Source organism: Misgurnus anguillicaudatus, chromosome 21 (assembly GCF_027580225.2).
Source record: "Misgurnus anguillicaudatus chromosome 21, ASM2758022v2, whole genome shotgun sequence".
Lineage (NCBI taxonomy): Eukaryota > Metazoa > Chordata > Actinopteri > Cypriniformes > Cobitidae > Misgurnus > Misgurnus anguillicaudatus.
The window spans coordinates 5320822-5340369 of record NC_073357.2 but is presented as its reverse complement, the minus strand read 5'-3'; the positions used below and the strand labels follow the sequence as shown (position 1 = coordinate 5340369).

Below are 19548 nucleotides of genomic sequence, written 5' to 3'. Positions count from 1 at the left end.
TACTTGACAAATGTTACATCTGCTTAGTTAGTAGCCTATACTTGGTGTCAGAAACATATTTTCTCATCTAGCTAAGATAATTTCAGCATACTACTAGTTTAGCTTGAATTAAATTATCGGCAAAAACTTGATCACAACTTAACAAGGTTACATTTGTGATGTGTAAAACTTTATTGAACATGAACATAGTGCATGCACAAACATAAATAAAGCACTCTCATTTCTGTCACACACAACTTTCACTCAAACTAGTAACTGTACCCAAATGAAAAAGTAAACACAGTCCATAATGAAGTGCAAAACGTGTTAATCCAGCGATGGTGCATATCCACGCACACACACAACCACTTGAATAGTTGTAATCACGTGTACTTGAAAGGGCAAATACAGAAATTGTTGAAAACCTCCTGTTTTCTTTTATAACATTATGTAAATTGTTATGATCCTTATTTGAAGAAACTAAAATAACAACAAAAGACAAATTCTGGCAATGGTTTTAACATGCAAGCTTTGTTCAGACACCAGAAATGCACATCCACACAAATTGTCTCAGAACATAAAGTAAATTAAATTATTACTGTAATTATATAAATATTTAGTGATTTATTAACCAAAGTATTTGTAATTAAAGAAATTTAAGAGGTAAAGGACACAGGGAAAAAATATGTAGATGCGTTTAATTGTGGCATGCACAACTCTGAAGGTGTTGGGGAAGCAGCTTAAATTTTTTGGATTTTCACCCCGACGACCAGAGGGTTTTCTTTCCTTATTTTCTCAGCAGCATCAGCTTTATAGTCAAAGCTACAGCTGTGAATGTCGGTGTATCGGTGAACGCTGCAAAATAAGTGTCCGCATCGACAACCAAATCCTGTCGGAAAAAAATTTGTTTGAGATATTCAAAATATTTTGATGAACAACATTTTTGTAGTGTATTAAAGGAATAATCAAACACACAATTTAAAGTCTAATGTCCACATAGGTTCTGCTCCATGGCATTCATTATATCACTAATACATTTATTCATACCAGTGAGCCCCAATTTCTTGCGACAGGTATAGCAGCGGTTTTTCTTGGGTTTGGACTGTTCTGGTACATCTGAGGTCTGCTCTGAGACGTCTGCTGCTGAGGCTGCTGAAATAATACAGGTGTTAAACATTTAAAAAGTCTGCTAACTATTTTAATTGAATTCTAAATCTCAAAAGTTTGTGGTTTACACTAGATAATCGCAAGTAATCGTTTGCAGAATGACACACACACACACACACACACACACACACATGCTTGTACAAATTTAAGAAATATTTACACATGTATATACAGTGAGGGAAATAAGTATTTGAACACCCTGCTATTGTGCAAGTTCTCCCACTTAGAAATCATGGAGGGGTCTGAAATTGTCATCGTAGGTGCATTTCCACTGTGAGAGACATAATCAAAAATGAAAATCTTAACTATTTATTTGTATGATACAGCTGCAAATAAGTATGTCAACACCTGTCTATTAGCTAGAATTCTGACCCTCAAAGACCTGTTAGTCTGCTTTTAAAATGTCCACCGCCACTCCATTTAGTATCCTAAATTAGATGCACCTGTTTGAGGTTGTTAGCTGCATAAAGACACCTGTCCACCACATACAATCAGTAAGAATCCAACAACTAACATGGCCAAGACCAAAGAGCTGTCCAAAGACACTAGAGACAAAATTGTACACCTCCACAAGGCTGGAAAGGGCTACGGGGAGTTGACAAGCAGCTTGGTCAAAAAAGGGCCACTGTTGGAGCAATCATTAGAAAATCGAAGAAGCTAAACATGACTGTCAATCTCCCTCGGATTGGGACTCCATGCATGATCTCACCTCGCGGGGTCTCAATGATCCCAAGAAAAGTGAGAAATCAGCCCAGAACTACACGAGAGGCGCTGGTCAATGACCTGAAAAGAGCTGGGACCATTGTTTCCAAGTTTACTGTTGGTAATACACTAAGATGTCATGGTTTGAAATCATGCATGGCATGGAAGGTTCCCCTGCTTAAACCAGCACATGTCCAGGCCCGTCTTAAGTTTGCCAATGACCATTTGGATGATCCAGAGGAGTCATGGGAGAAAGTCCTGTGGTCAGATGAGACTAAAATATAACTTTTTGGTCATAATTCCACTAAACGTGTTTGGGGGTGGTAGCATCATGCTTTGGGATGTTTTTCTGCACATGGGACAGGGCGACTGCCCTGTATTAAGGAGAGGATGACCGGGGCCATGTATTGCGAGATGTTGGGGAACAATCTTCTTCCCTCAGTTAGAGCATTGAAAATGGGTCGAGGCTGGGTCTTTCAACATGACAATAACCCGAAGCACACAACTAACCAAGGAGTGGCTCTGTAAGAAGCATATCAAGGTTCTGGTGTGGTGGCCTAGCCAGTTTCCAGACCTAAACCCAATAGCGAATCTTTGGAGGGTGCTCAAACTCCGTGTTTCTCAGCGACAGGCCAGAAACCTGACTGCTCTAGAGAAGATCTGTGTGGAGGAGTGGGCCAAAATCCCTCCTGCGGTGTGTGCAAACCTGGTGAAAAACTACAGGAAACCTACGACGACAATTTCAGACCCCTCCATGATTTCTAAGTGGGAGAACTTGCAAAATAGCAGGGTGTTCAAATACTTATTTTCTTCACTGTATAAACTTTAATTTCGCAAATGATTAATTGCGATTAATCGTTATGCAGCCGTTAGTTCACACCTGAAACTTTTCTTCAGCCATTATAAATCTGCAAGGTTTCCAAGATCAGCCGAAAATGTACATTTTTTTTCATAACTTTAAAATTGTGCTTCGACCTAAGCAAAGATGTGCTTTTCTGATTCCAGTACTCACCAGACTCCCTTTCTACTGGCTGATAAGTTTCATCCAACTTCCTCTTTCTTCTCAACGTGCTGTCCTCCACTGAGCTACCTGCTGTAACCAGCTTGTCTGTGGTGGCTTCCTGAATGTTTCTTGCTAATTTGGTGCTCGACACCCCATCTATGCATCCAGAAAACATAGTAATTGTCAAGAGAATGCATATACTCATGAGTTGATACATGTTCCTTTGTATAGCGTTTTTCATTTCAAAGTTTCAAATGGGCTTTACAGAAAGTCATATTGGCCCCATTTACACCTGCAATTAAGATGCGCTTAGGTCGATCAGATCACAAGTGGATGATGCTAAATATAGGTGTACACAGTGTGTAAAATGTTTTGAGCTCGTCCACTTTCGACCACATCCAGAGGTAGTCGAAAATGCATTCGACCGGATTGCTTTTCTTGTGTGGATGCTTATGTGGTCGAATGTGTTAGAACAACCACAACACAAGTGTCTTTAGGATATCACTGATAAAACTAAACTGCATCCTTATTTGTTGTTTCATTTTGTGTGCATATGTACATTTTATAGAAAAAATGTATTTCTGGGATCAAACCCATGACCGAACACTCTGCAAATGCAACGCTACCAACTGTGGTGATACTGAAAAACACAAAATGTCTATTGGTAATTAAAGGGATAGTTTAAAAAATTAAAATTGTGTCATCATTTTCTCATCCTCATGTTGTTGTAAACCTGTATGAATTTCTTTTTTTTGATAAACACAAAAGAACATATTTTGATAAATGATGGAAAGCACACAGTTGATGGTACACATTGAATTTCATTGTATTTGTTGTTCCTAGGTCAATAGTTCTTTTCTTAATGTTTTAAGCATTACCAATTGAAGTTAATCCAACTTAACTTTTTACAGTATGATGACTTATTTGACCATTATGAAATACTTCTCAAAAACCTTTACTAACAAACAACAGCTTTTGTAAAAAACATCAAAACAACATCTTACAATGCAAACTATTTCGCCCTGGAAAATGGAAAAACAGGGCTTTTATTAAACGTAACAAGTGAACTTTGAGCACTTTCTGGCCTGGTATCAAAGCAAACAATAACACGAATTTGGAACTGAACTGAAGCTCGGCTAGTTAAAGAGAAAGCTGCTGTCTGGCTGTTTCAATGGAGTTTGGCAGAGCTTTTGTCTCGTGTCATGGATCTGCTCAATGCTGTGGTGGAGTTAAGTATCAGGGTTTGGAGAAGTGGATGACATAATGAACGGGTCAATGTATAAAGAAAACCTACCCTGTTGTACTTCTTGTGTTTTTAAAGCCACTTGAGGAACTGTTGTAGCCCCGTCTGTATGTGTAGCTGCCGCGGGCGTTGAGAAACTCTGCTTGGAGAGGATGCTGACAGAAGATCTTTATGTTATTTAGGAAACAAGTAATACTTGCATAGTAAAATCTGCATTCTGCAAACTACATCAAAAATAGAGGACGTGGCTGATCCACATCTTAAGGATTCGTTTGCAGAGAAATAAAAATATAATTATATATAAAAACAGACATATATGGAAAAAATTTATCGAAAAACTAATTGGGTTTACAATTATGGTTGAACATTACAATTTCTGTCTGTTTGGCAGTATGTTTGGGCACCAAATACAGTGATGAATCAGAGATTTTAAAATTGATAAGTTAACGTGTCCTTTTAGCCATATTTTTTTAGATTTTAACTAACAACATCCCATTATCAGGGCTTGACATGAACACCCACCAAATCTTGCTAGATCTCAGCTGTGGCAGGTAAGACATCCACTCCCACTAGCCAGTATAAAAAAAATGGTGGCACAGCCCTCCATGTCAGTAAGCCAATCAATGGTTCCAGAATGTCTAGTCAAGGTGCATACTATGAATGTAAACATATCTAGATTGGTTCTCGTGACGTCAAACACAACAATTTAGTGTTGATCACTAAATAATAGGGCCTGAAGATATACCGAAAATGGGCAGGATATCGCAAATGTGCATATTGTAATACACATAACGCAATAGTTTGCAATGAATCATTTTAATATTTCAGAAAGTTTGCATAGTCAAGAGTTTTACATCAATGCTGATAGCAGAGAGACTGGCGAGACAAAGAGAATATTGTTTTTTTTCTCAGAAAGAATGTAAAACGTGTTATAATTTTCAGTTTTGAGTTCCAAAACGTGATAACCACAATTTTTTTTAAATGAGGTACTGCCAAAATCAGTATTGTATCAGGTCAGTATTTAAAAGTAACTTCTTATTTTTACGCTAAATCTAATATCCGCCATGTTATTCTGTCATCTTTTCTCCCTTTTTCCCAAAATGCAATAAACACCACTCCTCCTTTTTGGCAAAATGCAATAAATCTGCTCAAAAATCACAGCGCACCACTCCATTGTAAACAAATCCTATTTTTCCTCATCTTGTCCTTCGTGATCAACAAAAAAACAAAAACAAAATAATACTTTTGATGGCATTGATAAACCTACATTTCAAGGAATAAACATTAATGAGACAACCTCAATAAAATATATTGGCAGACCTCGAAATGCAGCCTTCGAAAAGAGACACAACTCCATCCGTCACAGCCTTAAAAATTTGTGCCAAGTAATGTATGGCATCTACCTTAACTAAGGTAGGTGTGGTATAGAAAAATACCTACCTGTTCCGCTCATGTTGTGACGTCAACTGGACAGACATAGAATCTCCTATAGGCCTACTGCTTATGCTGGATGACACTGCAGGAATGAAAAAACAGGACACAAAAAGTGTCAACACTTCCATTTTGAAGTCTTCATAGTTTTTAAAGCTGACCAATGCAACAAATGTTTCATTTAAGTTGCTTCACAAGAAAGAAAGTACCTTTCCTGAATGAAAGTCAAGGCCAAAGGTTGTAATTTCTGTGCAAGTAGCACAACCAAACGAACTCTCCCAGGTCAGCCACTGGTTATACTAACAAAAAGGCCATCCCAAAATTTACCTCATTGGTTAAGACAGTAGTTGCGTTTCTATACCCTTCAAATTGTGCAAATTAAAATTCGCCCAATGAAAATACATACATTTCATGAAAACTCCCACATATTGCAAAAAAGTTTTTACACTTGCATGAGGAAAAGTGTTTCTCTCAGGCAAACATAAATATAAATATATTTTTATTAGTTTTATATATATTTATTGATAGTAACATTTTTTTTTGCATTTACAAATCACCTGACATCAAACAATATTTTTTTAAGAAATACCTACTATAACCTCCCAGAAACACCTCATACGTGACCGCTCCCAAGTATAAGGGACGTTCCTTGCGGGTAATGCTTGGATTACACGTATGGGTCTCCTTCAATTACAAATAATGGCGGTGATTGCGATATACGAAAGCCTACCAACATCCTTCAGCATGTTTTTTAGAAAGACTTATTTTGAGAGAAAAAACAAATCGTTTTAGCCGCAAAGCATCTGTTGATGGAAAGCCATTATTTCGCTATAGTTCTTTTTATCGACATTTATTATGTTTTGGAAACCAGGCTACTGCTGAATCAGGATGGTTGGGACTCTTAAACAGTCTAATGCCTTTAAACAGTTTTTATACTTTTCAGGGAATTCAACTTACCGTTAGCCTACTTCTAGTTGTCTCTGCATATTAAACTGGGACAAGAGAAAGCATTTTAACTTCAAAAATACAGCAAATCAAATCATATTTTGTGGTATAAAACATAGATTGGGAGGTTTCGGACCAATTATATTTCAGGGTCAAAAAAAAAAAACTTGACAGATTTATCTAATAAGGCAAATAATTTGACTATTTCAGTCAGGATATTTGACCATTATCTGCATTGATAATAGTCAGCTGTATGTTTGGCTTATGACCATTATTGTAGTGATACTCCAGCCAAATATCAAAATTACCCCATAATTTACTCACCCTCAACACATCCGAGATACATACTGTATGTCCATCATCTTTCAGACGAACACATTTGGAGTTTTTTCAATAGTGTTGTTTTCACTACCAAAGGATGAAGATATATGAAGAATCTGTGGTTAAAATTACTTTTTCAAGGAGGAATTTACTAGATGTTTGGCTGTGAAGAATCAGTGGTTAAAATTATTTTTTAACGGAGCGATTTACTAGACGTTTGGCAATGAGAGATGGTTCAGTACCCACTTTATTTGGAACAACATGAGTCTCTTAACCACAACCTGTCCTGTAAGTATGATTATAGCTACATAAATGCTTAAATGAGTGTAAAATGTTAATGTCTATCGTTGTTTTTATTGCTTGGATCTCTGAGAAATTGGGTAATTTTCCATTTATATATTATAGAAAATTACAGTGTTTTTCGACATTGCCTGGATTTAAACCCATTGTCCGGGACTTATAAATGGTGACAGGATGCTTAAAATTGGCATCTTACTGGCTCTTTAAAATAACTCCAAATATGCACAAGATGATGGACATATGCATCTCGGATTGCTTGAGGGCGATCAAATCATGTGGTAACCCCGATATTTGGATGGAGTATTCCTTTAAACTATTCATATACCAGCGCATTTTTACCTTACCTCCCTTCATAAAAAAATGCTAATAAGGCAGGACTGTTGTGAACAGGTGCATTGTGTGTCTCTCACCTGGGTCGCTGGATCTTCCGCTGTTGTTTTGTCGCTGTAAGGAGTCTTTGTAGCACACTGAGCACATGCCGTTTTTCCGGGGGTTCCCATAGAACCCACAACCATTGGCACAGAGTAAAGGCACTTGGGTCTGGTTGGTCTCCTGAGCCATATCCCTGTTGTGAAGACAAAAAACATCGATTATGATTAAAACGTGAAATTTCTTGTGGTTCCAGTGGTTCTGGCTACAACAAAAACGCAGCCATCATAAGCTAGAACGTGAGGGGGCATTACATGTAAATGTCTAAAAAAGGTCTTCAGTTTGAGTTCATGATAGTGTGTACACATCTCAATCTTTGCACAGATGTTTACTTGTTGTGTCAAGGAGTGAATAAGACACTTATCTTATCTTCCTCTGTCATGCTCTAACTGTCTCTGTGCACCTGTCGTAAGGGTCTTCCTCTACTACAAGGAAGTGTCCTCACTCTGCTCAAGGAATGAATAATAAGTAGTACAGAAGCAGACTGTAGTAGGAAAAGATATGTTTAGAGGTGTTACAAGTAGCTTTAATATATTGCTCTAAGATAGCCTTCTTTACACAAGAAAATAACACAGGTCACGTGTGAACGATTCCAAAGTCGTCAGCATTGAAAACAAAGGCAAACACGGTCAGAAAGTATGCATCCATATGACAAATAAAAGGGTAATTTCAAGAAACTGAAGATAAAGCATTTTAATGTCCCTATGCTGACATGTGCGATTCAAATACAAGGCATACAAACAAATTTAATACACAAAATATATACTATAACCCTCAAGACCAATTTATACTTCTGCGTGTAGTGTTTGGCTTAGCCTATGCATAGACTCATACCCTACGCCATAGCCTGACCCGCACCATCCCAAAAATGTAACAATGCCTCAATTTTACGCAGCCCACAAGCTATAATAGGTTTGTGTGAAGTCGTCATTATGGTGATTAGTGTTTTCTTTAGTAGGGATCTTGACCCTTAACTTTTGTTAAGTAAATTATTTGTAAGTAATGGCATATGTGCTTTTAACTAAAGCTTTTGATAAACCAGATCAGATTGTTGAGTGACTTAACCACAGTCAGATTACTTCACTCCGTTAAAGTTCTACTAATAAACCATAGAAATTATTCTGTAATTCATTTGACCTTGTTTAAGACAACCAGTTTGCTTATTTTTTTGTAAGCAATTTTAACTAATTGGATTTTACAGTGCAGATTTAGACTATGGTTGTAAGGTAGTACTGAAATGTTATATGAGCCTACTGAATTTCATGTACGTGTAAAGTTTCGCAAATTTTATAGGTGGTGTGTTATCAAACCATTTTGCGAACCAAGTCCTTCTGAAACTCAATTTAGATAAATGTTCAACACCTCTGACATGTGTGCAAACTTTCAGTTTTGTAATGCCCACAAAAGGGATTTATTTTGGAGATAATGACAAATTAAGTGCCAACGTAGTCCTCATATCATTAGTGCTCAAGCTCTAATCTATAAACTACCTTCATCCAAATTTACACAAAACCCTTACAAATACTGTATGAATATACTTATGACTTCTTATTAAAAATTGTTGAGATCAAGTTGTGCCTTATTTGAACAATTTTAGTGTATTTATTGCAGTGTATTATTGAACAGTTCATGTTAATACTTGTAATGTTCAGTGTGATAGATTAGATTCAAGGAAAAAGAAACATGTCAAGTTTAAACAAAATTAGATCTATAGACTTTCTTCTTGAAAAGCAAAACGTATCAGTTGTATGCAAAATGACCACATTTGGTTTTTGACCACCACAATTTGCACTTAGAGCCATGCTGATGGCCCAATTTCACTGGCAGTGCAATATTTAGGGACTTATAAATGTAGATACCAAAAGACAAGGACAAGAACCAGAATCTTAAGGAAATTGAAAAATTTTCAAAATCATCCCGTAAATGTTTTGGGATTGTTCTCATAAAGACGACCTAGTAACATTGCCGTAACATTCACAGAAAGCATTCTGTGTGAACAGAAGGCAGTAAAAATACCGTAAGGGCTGTGCCACGGTAAGAATACGCTTGTCATCTCAACCAGAAGTTGTAGTTCAGCTCTTTGGGCAAACTTCAGAAGTTTTGAAAAAAACGTTTCAAGTGCAGGACTTTAAATACATCACGTGTCTTTACAGGATCCTCCTTACAGTACGTGTGTGAATGCACACACAGATTCCAGAAAATCATTGGCAATGTGAATGAACCAAAAAAAAAATCAAACGATAACGCAAAAATCCCTGCATGAAAATACTAAATAATAACATTCTGGAGTACATATGAAATTACATTAAAATGGATAACATTAATAATGTTTGATAACTAATGTAGTTTCCCATAAAACAACAGCTCAGACATTTAACACTGTAAATAAAGTATATGTTACGAAATATGTTCCATCTCTAAAACTTTCCTTTTGGATGATAGCACCAAGCACATGGCTTTTTTCTGGTATGCAACACTAGCTGTCAAATCCAACTGATTCCAGGTGAATAAACTCAAGTCCAGGCCTACATTTTTATTTTTGCACATCATGTTTAACGTCTTGTAGTGTTTCAAGTTAATTGTAAGACACTGGCCGATAACCATGAAGCTTTTGTAATTTTGTAGCTGTCAAGTCAAATCAAGTGTTTTTGGACAAAGCTTTAAAATCCTGGTGGGGACACCGGCATATGTAGTGTAGAAACAGATCAAAATATATGTTGAAGGTGGCCGTGCTGGACTTTTTATAAAGGGATGTTAACAAAATAAAATAAAAAAGTTTTACCATATAAGTTACTTAAGGTACGGTTCACATTTTCTGCTTATCCACTAAAAAGGCAGTTAGTAGTTTTTGAAACCAATGCATGTTAATAAGGAGAGTTATTGGCCAAATATTAACTTAACAGACAATATTTTGACATCACTGAAGATGCCATTTTTAACCTTAATAAGTTTTATATTATGCATTAACAGTTGTAAAAGATAATAACAGTTTATTACTTTTAATAAACAAGCAGATCTGATCTGAATGCATTTTTTAAGACAACTACCTCAGTACTCTATGAAAACTTCAGAGTCATGTGGCTATTTGTGGGGTCCACAGCAAAATTTAGTATAAGTAAAGGGAACATGTAATCGTACATCAGTCCTCATTATGTCAACGTTAAATATTAACTTATGTTTTATTTTACAGATAATCTACAACTTTGACTTGTTGCAGTTTTGATCAATTGTGATGGGGGAACCGTTTGTTCCATAGTAACTTGCACAATTTACACTGTATCCTTTGTTAACTAATCATATCAACAATGAACACCATCACCAGCTAGCGGTCGATTTTATCGCAATATCTCGTCTGAACACAGAATAGTATGGACTCCTTACCTGGGCAATGCTTTATGGTTTTAAATGTTAATCTTCAACGCAACGTCGCTTGCTGTTTAAATGAAAGCAAGACATCGTAAAATACATTGAGTGACGCATTTAGAACACGCCCATTTACACGCTATTGGTCACGTATTCTAAACCACGCCCCGGCAAACATTACGATTTAAAAGATACACAATATTATATTGTTTCATAGTTTAAATAACTTGAATGTAGGATATGTGAATCAGGACAACATTTAATACATGCAAAGTTGATCATTTTTTTATTCGGGTTATTAAAACCGATCAAATTAACAGTTTATCAATTATATGAACACTTTGATCGCTACAGTTGCATTGTATCTTATAGCCGGAGTTTCAATAACTACGAGTTGGTGTCCATTAAACCAAACTCTTGTAAGTATGCACGTCTTGTGAACTAAAACGATAGTAAAAGTTAGAATGGCTAATGTAGCGGTTATCGCACCAGCAATCTTTCCCAGCTGTCCTCGACGTATACCAACCACCCGATCTTATCACTCTCGTTATTTAACTTTGTTAGACTAAACAATTGTTAAGTAGGTTTTGCCAGACTATGCAGACACATAACAACGACAAGTTGTGCCCCTGACAACTTGGCAAGGCAAGCCAAACACGCGAAAACGTCGCAAACGAGTCATTGATTCAAAGCAGAATATAAACTCACCTCCGGATTGCTGGACGCTTACACCACACGTATCTCACGTAGTTTTACTCCTTTTTTGCTCGCACTGTTAAATTGTTTGCCAAGTGTGTTTAGGTTTGGCTAATTTCCCTTCCCCCAACCAGAAACAGCCCTGTTTGTTACTTTTGACACTCCAACCCCCACTTAACCTCGCGTATGACGTCACACACGACTCGTTGTCAGCCGTTGACGTATCTGCATGTAATGTATATGCATTTAAAGAGGCTTCAAATATTAAATAAAAGTAACTTTTTAATTTATTTTCAAAAAAATACTTAGTAAAGACTTTAGGTGACACTTTACAATGTTATATTGTTTGTACATTGTTAACATTAGTTAACAAAACGACCAAAAATATAATAATAATAATAATAATAATGCATTAGATAAGATGAACTAACAACGAACAATATTTCTACAGCCTTTATAAATCTTAATTCATGTTTATTTCAGCATTTACTCAAAGGTTTTTACAATCAAAAGTTGTAACAAATGTGTAACATTAAAATGATTAATAAATGCAAAAAAAACTATATTGTTCATTGTTAGCTAATGCATCGTGTTAATAATTATAATAGGCTATTGTAAAGTGTTACCGACTTTTGTGAATGTGTTACCTAAAATGCATTTGTGGATTTTATTAAGTCTATTAATTTAAATCTATAGGGAATTATTATTTTATTGTTTATTGTCAATTATCATAAATCTACCAATGAGCTAGTAAAATACTGATGTAATTTTCAGTGAAGTGATTTTCAAGCAATTTTTGGAGAAGCATACTATAAACCTATAATAACTGTACATTTGTTGAAATGTTATTGTACATTAAATCAAGCAGTTTATATGATTTTGTTAAGATGTTAATCTGCCAATGTATTATTTTTATAAGACCAATTAATTTTGTACTATTATTAAATACTCACTGTACTTTCTGCTTTATTCTCCTGACAAAAAAATAATTTGGCAGTCTTCATCCTGATCCTGCAATAAAATGTTCTCAACCTAGGTCAAAAGTCAAAGGCTAATTCTGTGAACTTAGAAACCGGTAACACGCGATTTTTTTTACTTTTTACTTTAACTAGGGCATCAATGTCTCGACTGTCCAATTATTTCGGAAAGCTTTTATGTGAAATGTATAGTTTAGCTGAGCACCAAAATGCAAATAGATTAAAACCGCTTATCAATAATTTAATGTTTATTTTTCCTGAAAGGGGAGTCTGCACTATGGCCCCGCCCACTCAGGGCAGCCAATCGATCCGGTAATCATCGATTAAACACACGTGCACGGTCCACTCCACTGATGTTGTTGCTACTGTGGAAAGTCCAGGGAGTAGATGATTAACTGAGCTATTGCAATGCTTATTAGTCGTTAACCCGTTTAATGTGTATTTTACCACTTTGGGTGGATTTAGCAGCCCAGATTTAGTATGGCAGCTCTGCGTGCAGCAAAACAAGCTTTGAGGAAAGAAATCAAGAAGCGAGTGGGTGCAATGAGTGATCAAGAGAAACTTCGACAGTCTCGAGTTGTCTCACTAAAGGTAAATCTGGTTTGCATGACAGCTATGACGCGACCTTTCAGTGGCCTGGGCATTTGGGCCAGCTGTCATGTAACTGGGTCTTTGCACAGCCCCAATGCATTGAAAATTGTAGATATATTAAGAAGCAATTGCATTTTAGACATCTTTCCCAAAGAATATTTAGCGTATTTTAATATATATTCATATTTTTAAAGTAATTAGTATAATAAAATATTTTAATACTTGTTTCAGTGCATATTGGTACATGCTAACGTACATTTTATTAATTATAGTGTAAATGCATGTCTTCGATAAGAGTTGTCTCTCATTCTAGCTTAAAAGAAATTACATGAAAACGATATCAAAAGAATTTGCAATAATTCCACAAAATCTACATAAACAGTATGTTAGTATTAAAAATAAAAAAAAACAATAGTTTTTAGTCAAAATATTTTTGGGAAAAAATGCATTAAATTTTTTTACATATTTTTAATTTTGGCATGTCAGTGTCAACCCGCAACTCATATGAAGGTAACCGTCTCGAGAAAATATTGGGTTACACTTACAATAAGGTTCATTAGTTAACATAAACTAATAATGAACTGCACTTATACATAATTTATTAATCTTTGTTTATGCTAATTTCAACAATTACTAATACAATAATCTTGTAGTTAACGCACTGTGAACTAACATGAACAAACAATTAAAAGCTTTATTTCTATTAACTAACATTAACAAAGATGAATAAATACTGTAACAAATGTATTGCTCATGGTTTGTTCATGTTAGTTAATACATTCAGTAATGGTAACCAATAAACCTTATTGTAAAGTGTTACCATATTTGTTTTGGCTGACAAAACTTCAATTATCTATATGCACTGTTAACAGCATCTACTTTTGCAAGTTTTGCTCAAAAAATAGTCTGCATAATATTTTAACTAACTAATATTTAACCATCCAGTTTTAGTGGATATATAATGTCACTCTCCTTAAGTGACATTCATGCATTTTGCAATACTTCTTTGTTTTTTATTTGAATAAATATCTGTACAACATTTCAAAAAAAGATACTCAATCATTTGTGATATGAGAGGTCCTAAAATAACTAGGCTGATACACGTTAAAAGGCATTATAGGGATCTGTTATGCTTCATCTATTAAGTTTTGGATGTACATATCTATATCTTTTTAAAAATATTAAATTGCGCAGTTAACTCTCTTGCCATAAAACTCCTGCTGGTGCCATTCATTTCATATTCGCTCCCGGCTGTCCTTGCCTGCCCGTATGGTGGTGTAAACAAAATGGGTCAGGTGATGTCCAGGCCTCTATATGCAAATATTTATGTCAAACATTCATGAAAAATGTTTTGAAGAATTTAAATCTATGGTATTGTTATTAACGGATTAAAAGTTTAACTCTTTTCTAGTTATTCAAACATCCGAAATACCTCTCCAGCCAGCGCGTCGCTGTCTTTCTGAGCATGCACGATGAGGTCCGCACAGAGGACGTCCTTCAAGATATCTTCAATAGAGGAAAAGTGTGCTTCATCCCCAGATACTTCAGCAACAGCAATCATATGGACATGCTACGTTTAAATGACATGAAGGACATAAACAACCTGGCCCTCACGTCCTGGAACATCCGGCAGCCGGGTGATGAGGAATGCAGAGAAGAGGCCTTGGCTACAGGTGAGTTAGAGAAACACTGGACAGCTAGATTGTGTAATGGGTTCAACAGCTTGTGCTCTTTTCAAAGGGTTGTGCTGTATATTTCTACCGAGGTAACACACAGAACAGAGATTAGACTACTGGTTCTTAACCAAAGGCTCACAACCAAAATGTTGGTCTGTTCTGACCTTAAAATCATAAATAGTTAGGAAAGCAAAATAAATATTATATTTAATAAATATAATAAATATTATGTATAGACAACACAAGATAATTAATAATAAACACTGTATAACTAAAACGTGTATTGCAGGTGTTTGTACAGTTTATGGAAAACAAGGATGCAGCAGTTTTATTCGATTTTAAAACCGTCTTCAACTCTGTATTGGCTTGACTTATGTTTTCTTACATTTGTTTTTTAAGTAATATACTCATAGAGCTGTCAGGTAATTGCTTATAATAAAGTGTAAAGATGCACTTTAAGCTGAAATGATGTGCACAGAAAATGTTGAATTTTTTTCTTTATGACCACTAGATGGCGAAATCATCCCACAGTTGAATATGTAGCCTCCTATTTGATTTATTGAACAATTTATGCTCTCCGCATTGATTCTCATCTCATCTTTAAAAAAAATGTATGTGTTATATTACCGTTCCTGCCCAATTATTACAGTTTTTTTACAGATGCTAGGACACATTTCTCAATACTTAGGTCACTTTTGCAAAACTCTTCACACAGTGAGCACAACAGAAGTCTATGTGGGCTAAACTGAAGATCAATTATCGTTGCTGGCATAAAATGCATTCAATGAGTACATCTCTTAAATTTCATGAATTCTTTTCTCACTCAGACACAACAACTGCCAAAACTTTTTGTACGTACAGGCCAATTTGCACGTGCTTACATACTGTTTTCAAAACTGTTAAACTTATGTTCAAAACAATAACATAATACAAAACTCAACAAGACAGCAATTTGCTAAATTTCTACAGTAATATTTTAATTAAATATATTTTAAATCTTACAATAAAATACTTTAAAAACTATTAGACCAGCCACAGCTGTCCACAGCCGAGTAGATTAGCATTACTTTTTTATCTGTCTGTATCAGTGGATGGTGTATATACAAATTATGGTATTTTGGAATTACGCAATGCAAAAAAGAAAAAATAAATAAACAACATAAAATATTGAAGAATTCTGCATCATGTCTGATTCATTCCAGTAACATATATTGCAGTGAATTATAAACAGAGATGTGTTCTTGTTTTACACAAGAAAACATTGTATAATGCTACATGTTGTTAGTGTTTTTAGGTCATTGTTTTGTAGGTGACAAAGTGTTCTGGAAGAATGAGTTGATTTGAGACCTGAATAAAGTGTTTTGGTAGTTGTAGTGCATTTTGAATGTGTAATGAACTGCTTTGCCAAGCTGAAAGTTGGTTAGGAGAACTGTGTGAAGAGTTTTGCAAAAGTGACCCCTAAGTATTGAGAAATGTGTCCTAGCGTCTGTAAAAAATTTTAATGTCTTTTCTGACAAGAAAAGAGTCAAGAATTAATGGGATAGTTCACCCAAAACTGAAAAATCTGTCATCATTTACTCACCCTTATGTTGTTTCAAACCTGTATATAAATGCCTCAATTCTGCTAAACATCGGAGTAAGCACCATTGACTTACATAGTTTGATTAAAAATACTATGGAAGGCAATGGTGCTCAAACGGTTTGGTTACAAACATAGCTCAAAATATCTTTCTTTTTGTTTAGCAGAACAAAGATAATTATACAAGTTTGAACAACTTTGGTAAACTATCCCTTTAAATAATGAATAGTTTTTTGCCACTATTCATATCAATATGTAATTGGGTTGTTTGTCTTTAAGTTTGTTATACATATTGTTTTAGGATGTTTAGATAGTTGCTTATACTGTATGTTTATATGTCCATAATAAATCGTAGGCACATGTCAATTTGTACCCACATTAATGCACTGATATTGACAATTCGCCGTGAGAAAGCCAATATGGGATGTAAAAATTTGATGTGTATCTAAAACCAGACATAGCGCAGGGGGGTGCTAAATTTAGCTTTTAAAGAGCCTAGCTGGCTGTCAAGACAAACGAAGGCGGCATCATCTTGAAGTGTTCATGTACTCATCATTACATTCTGCAAGGTTTTATTTAAGTTTGGTTAATTTGGTTACAGGAGGACTTGATCTTATACTCATGCCTGGGCTAGGGTTTGACAAGAGCGGAAACAGGCTTGGACGAGGAAAGGGTTTTTATGACTCGTATCTGGAGCGCTGCAGGAAGCAGCAGCATGAAAAGCCGTACACCATTGCCTTGGCTTTCAAGGAGCAGCTTTGTCCTCAGGTTCCAGTGGACGACCGTGATGTTCTCATTGATGAAGTCCTCTATGATGAGGAGGAATGAACAGAAACACTCAACATTTAATTCAATCAAGTTCAAATTGTACGTTTTTTACCAAAGTGAATTAAATATCCGTTTAATCTTAGGTAAGGTTTGCATGCAATTGATATTCTAAATTAATGTTTAGATGCTCATTTCAGAAAGGCCCATAAGAGTATCTTTAAAGGGGATTTGCCAAACTGTCCCAATTGGAGACTCTGTTTTAACTGTAAAATGCAACCAAAGACGAGAGTCCGTAAAACCAGATCAGTGTAGTACTTGGTTGGTTATGTGACTTTAGCATCTGTTACTAGTAGGGCTGTCACAATGATTAAATAATCGTTTCAGCGCGATGATTTCAGATCACTGCAATGATTGAACATCTCTCTAAAAAACACAAGGGGGAGCTGCAGCGCCTGTATAAACGTGACAGTATCTAATGACGCTCCTTGACTGACAGTGTAACGCGACACATTGCAAAATTTAAAACAGCATTTCAAGAAATGCTGCAAAACTTTAATGAGTAGTATTAATTGCCAGGTAAAACATGCGTTTCCAAAACAGGAATTCCAAATTTAGGAGGTTTTTTTTCAGTTTTTGAAAGATATATTCATTAAATAATTACTTTTCAATGTATTATGTGTGTTCATATTTACTGCCAGGTAAACCATGCAAAAGATTCAATTTAAATAATCACAACAATGTATAAAAATTATTTCATGAACAAACAAAAAAGGCAATTAATTGTCACAATTTATAAGACAATTAACTGTCAGCCAAATTTCATGATTGCGACAGCCATGACTAGGGTTGTCAAAAGAATAATCGCATACAAAATATATTTAAGAAACATTTATGTGTGTGTACTACATAAATAAAAATTTTCATAAATGTATACATGTATGTGTGTATTTATATAATAAATATACCCACAAATATATTATGCAAACACAAACATTATTTTTATGCATTAATCGCAATTAATATTTTGACAGCCCTAGTTACTATATGTGAATGGGTGATTCTCACGAAAACTTGGTTTTAAACATGTCAAGCATGAAAATGTAAAAATTGCTTAAATGTACTTTTTTTCCCACCAGACATTGAAAAACAAAGTCTGGAGTAAATGGGAACATTAATTTAAAAACTTTTACTTATCATTTAACACTTTTTGTAACATAATTTAAAAAATTCGTCCTAAAAAATCTCATTACCGCAACAGTCAGAAAACATCAACACAATGACATGACAAACCTGAAAGAACATAATTTGGAGATTCTGCACATGCATTTAAAATCAAAGTATTATGCTTCTATTAATTAAATTAACATTTAATAAGCATCTGTTGCGGTAATGATAATCAAAATGTCGTGTAAGCATTCTGACAAGACAATATTTCAAATTAACTGTAAAAAAATGATCTTACCTGGTAGCCATCTTGAAGTAACTGGTCCATGTGCTTGGTCACTCAAAATCAAACTTTATTAAAATTCTGTATGTGTGCTTAAACTGTTCTCAAAAAGTGTTGCGGAGGATGAGAACATCAGGCATGGACACATTATTTTCCTAATTTTTCTTCATTATTATTATACATGAATATTCAGTAAATATGTTTTCTGTCATCTAAAGTAGTCTAGCAAAACATCCATTTATTTTTTTTCTTAATATTTTTGTGTTAATTTGATTAAATTACAACATAACGCATGTTCAAACACAGCCGGACACATTGCGGTAATGAGAATTTCAGCAGAAAATGAGATAAAATGTACAATTATAAATTCTTATGTTGAAATCACACATTGTGCAAGGTAGAACACCGTATTGTGTTAATTCTGATGCTTTTTAATGTTACTATATTACACATTTTAAAGCTAAAATCATTAGTGCCGTGGTGTTTCAATGGTTTCGTGAGAATCACCCGACCACTGAACCAGTAATAAGTTGCATGGGTATATTTGTAGAAAATGCAAAAATATATATTGCATGGGTCAAAATTGTTTTTTTTTTCTTTTATGCCAAAAATCATAGGGGTATAATGTAAATATCATATTCCCTTAAGATATTTTGTACTGTAAATGTAATAAAAATTTATTTTTGTGAATGGATGCCACAAAATCGCTTACAAAATTGGCCAGAAACTTGGTGCTCCCCACTCTTTGGGGATTTCTCATTCAATATAGTTTTTTATGTATCCCTATTCAGTCCACAAGGCCATAACAGCACTAATCCAGTAGAGAGCACTAAAACAAACCTTTTTATTAGGAATATGCAATATTTAAAAAATTTTCACCCTCAGATTTCATATTTTCAAATAGTTGTGCTTCGGACAAATATTGTTCTGT

General features: G+C 35.0%; 2 protein-coding genes across 8 annotated transcripts; one reads left to right on the top strand and one right to left on the bottom strand.

Moving 5' to 3' along the window:
• Window positions 1-147: 147 nt before the first annotated feature.
• Window positions 148-11771, bottom strand: zfand6 (zinc finger, AN1-type domain 6). 7 transcript variants are annotated; one of them, XM_055178588.2, is made up of 8 exons: window positions 11592-11771; window positions 7885-8004; window positions 7502-7661; window positions 5535-5610; window positions 4146-4249; window positions 2861-3007; window positions 1027-1131; window positions 148-868 (listed from the first exon to the last, which is right to left on the bottom strand). In XM_055178588.2, the coding sequence occupies exons 2-8, from the start codon at window positions 7900-7902 to the stop codon at window positions 720-722; spliced, it is 759 nt and encodes a 252-aa protein (XP_055034563.2). In that variant the 5' UTR covers window positions 7903-8004; window positions 11592-11771; the 3' UTR covers window positions 148-719. The 7 variants fall into 7 exon arrangements, with proteins under 7 accessions (XP_055034563.2, XP_055034422.2, XP_073715752.1 ...); XM_055178447.2 differs by having other exon boundaries at window positions 7885-7966; XM_073859651.1 differs by having other exon boundaries at window positions 1027-1128; window positions 7885-7966; window positions 11592-11770.
• A 1088-nt stretch (window positions 11772-12859) lies between these two features.
• Window positions 12860-19548, top strand: mthfs (5,10-methenyltetrahydrofolate synthetase (5-formyltetrahydrofolate cyclo-ligase)). Its single transcript, XM_055178079.2, has 3 exons — window positions 12860-13147; window positions 14559-14820; window positions 17004-19548. Exons 1-3 carry the CDS (start codon window positions 13037-13039, stop codon window positions 17228-17230), a joined length of 600 nt encoding a protein of 199 aa, XP_055034054.2. The 5' UTR covers window positions 12860-13036; the 3' UTR covers window positions 17231-19548.

Bases quoted from the DNA above. Each gene is read 5' to 3' on its own strand.
- zfand6 (XM_055178588.2), bottom strand. The intron at 3,008-4,145 runs GTAGGTTTTCTT...CTGGATGCATAG, and splicing joins AACACAAGAAGTACAACAGG to ATGGGGTGTCGAGCACCAAA. The intron at 1,132-2,860 runs GTGAGTACTGGA...GTATTATTTCAG, and splicing joins GCCAGTAGAAAGGGAGTCTG to CAGCCTCAGCAGCAGACGTC.
- mthfs (XM_055178079.2), top strand. From the start codon at position 13,037: ATGGCAGCTCTGCGTGCAGCAAAACAAGCTTTGAGGAAAGAAATCAAG. The intron at 13,148-14,558 runs GTAAATCTGGTT...ACTCTTTTCTAG, and splicing joins CTCGAGTTGTCTCACTAAAG to TTATTCAAACATCCGAAATA. The intron at 14,821-17,003 runs GTGAGTTAGAGA...ATTTGGTTACAG, and splicing joins AGAAGAGGCCTTGGCTACAG to GAGGACTTGATCTTATACTC.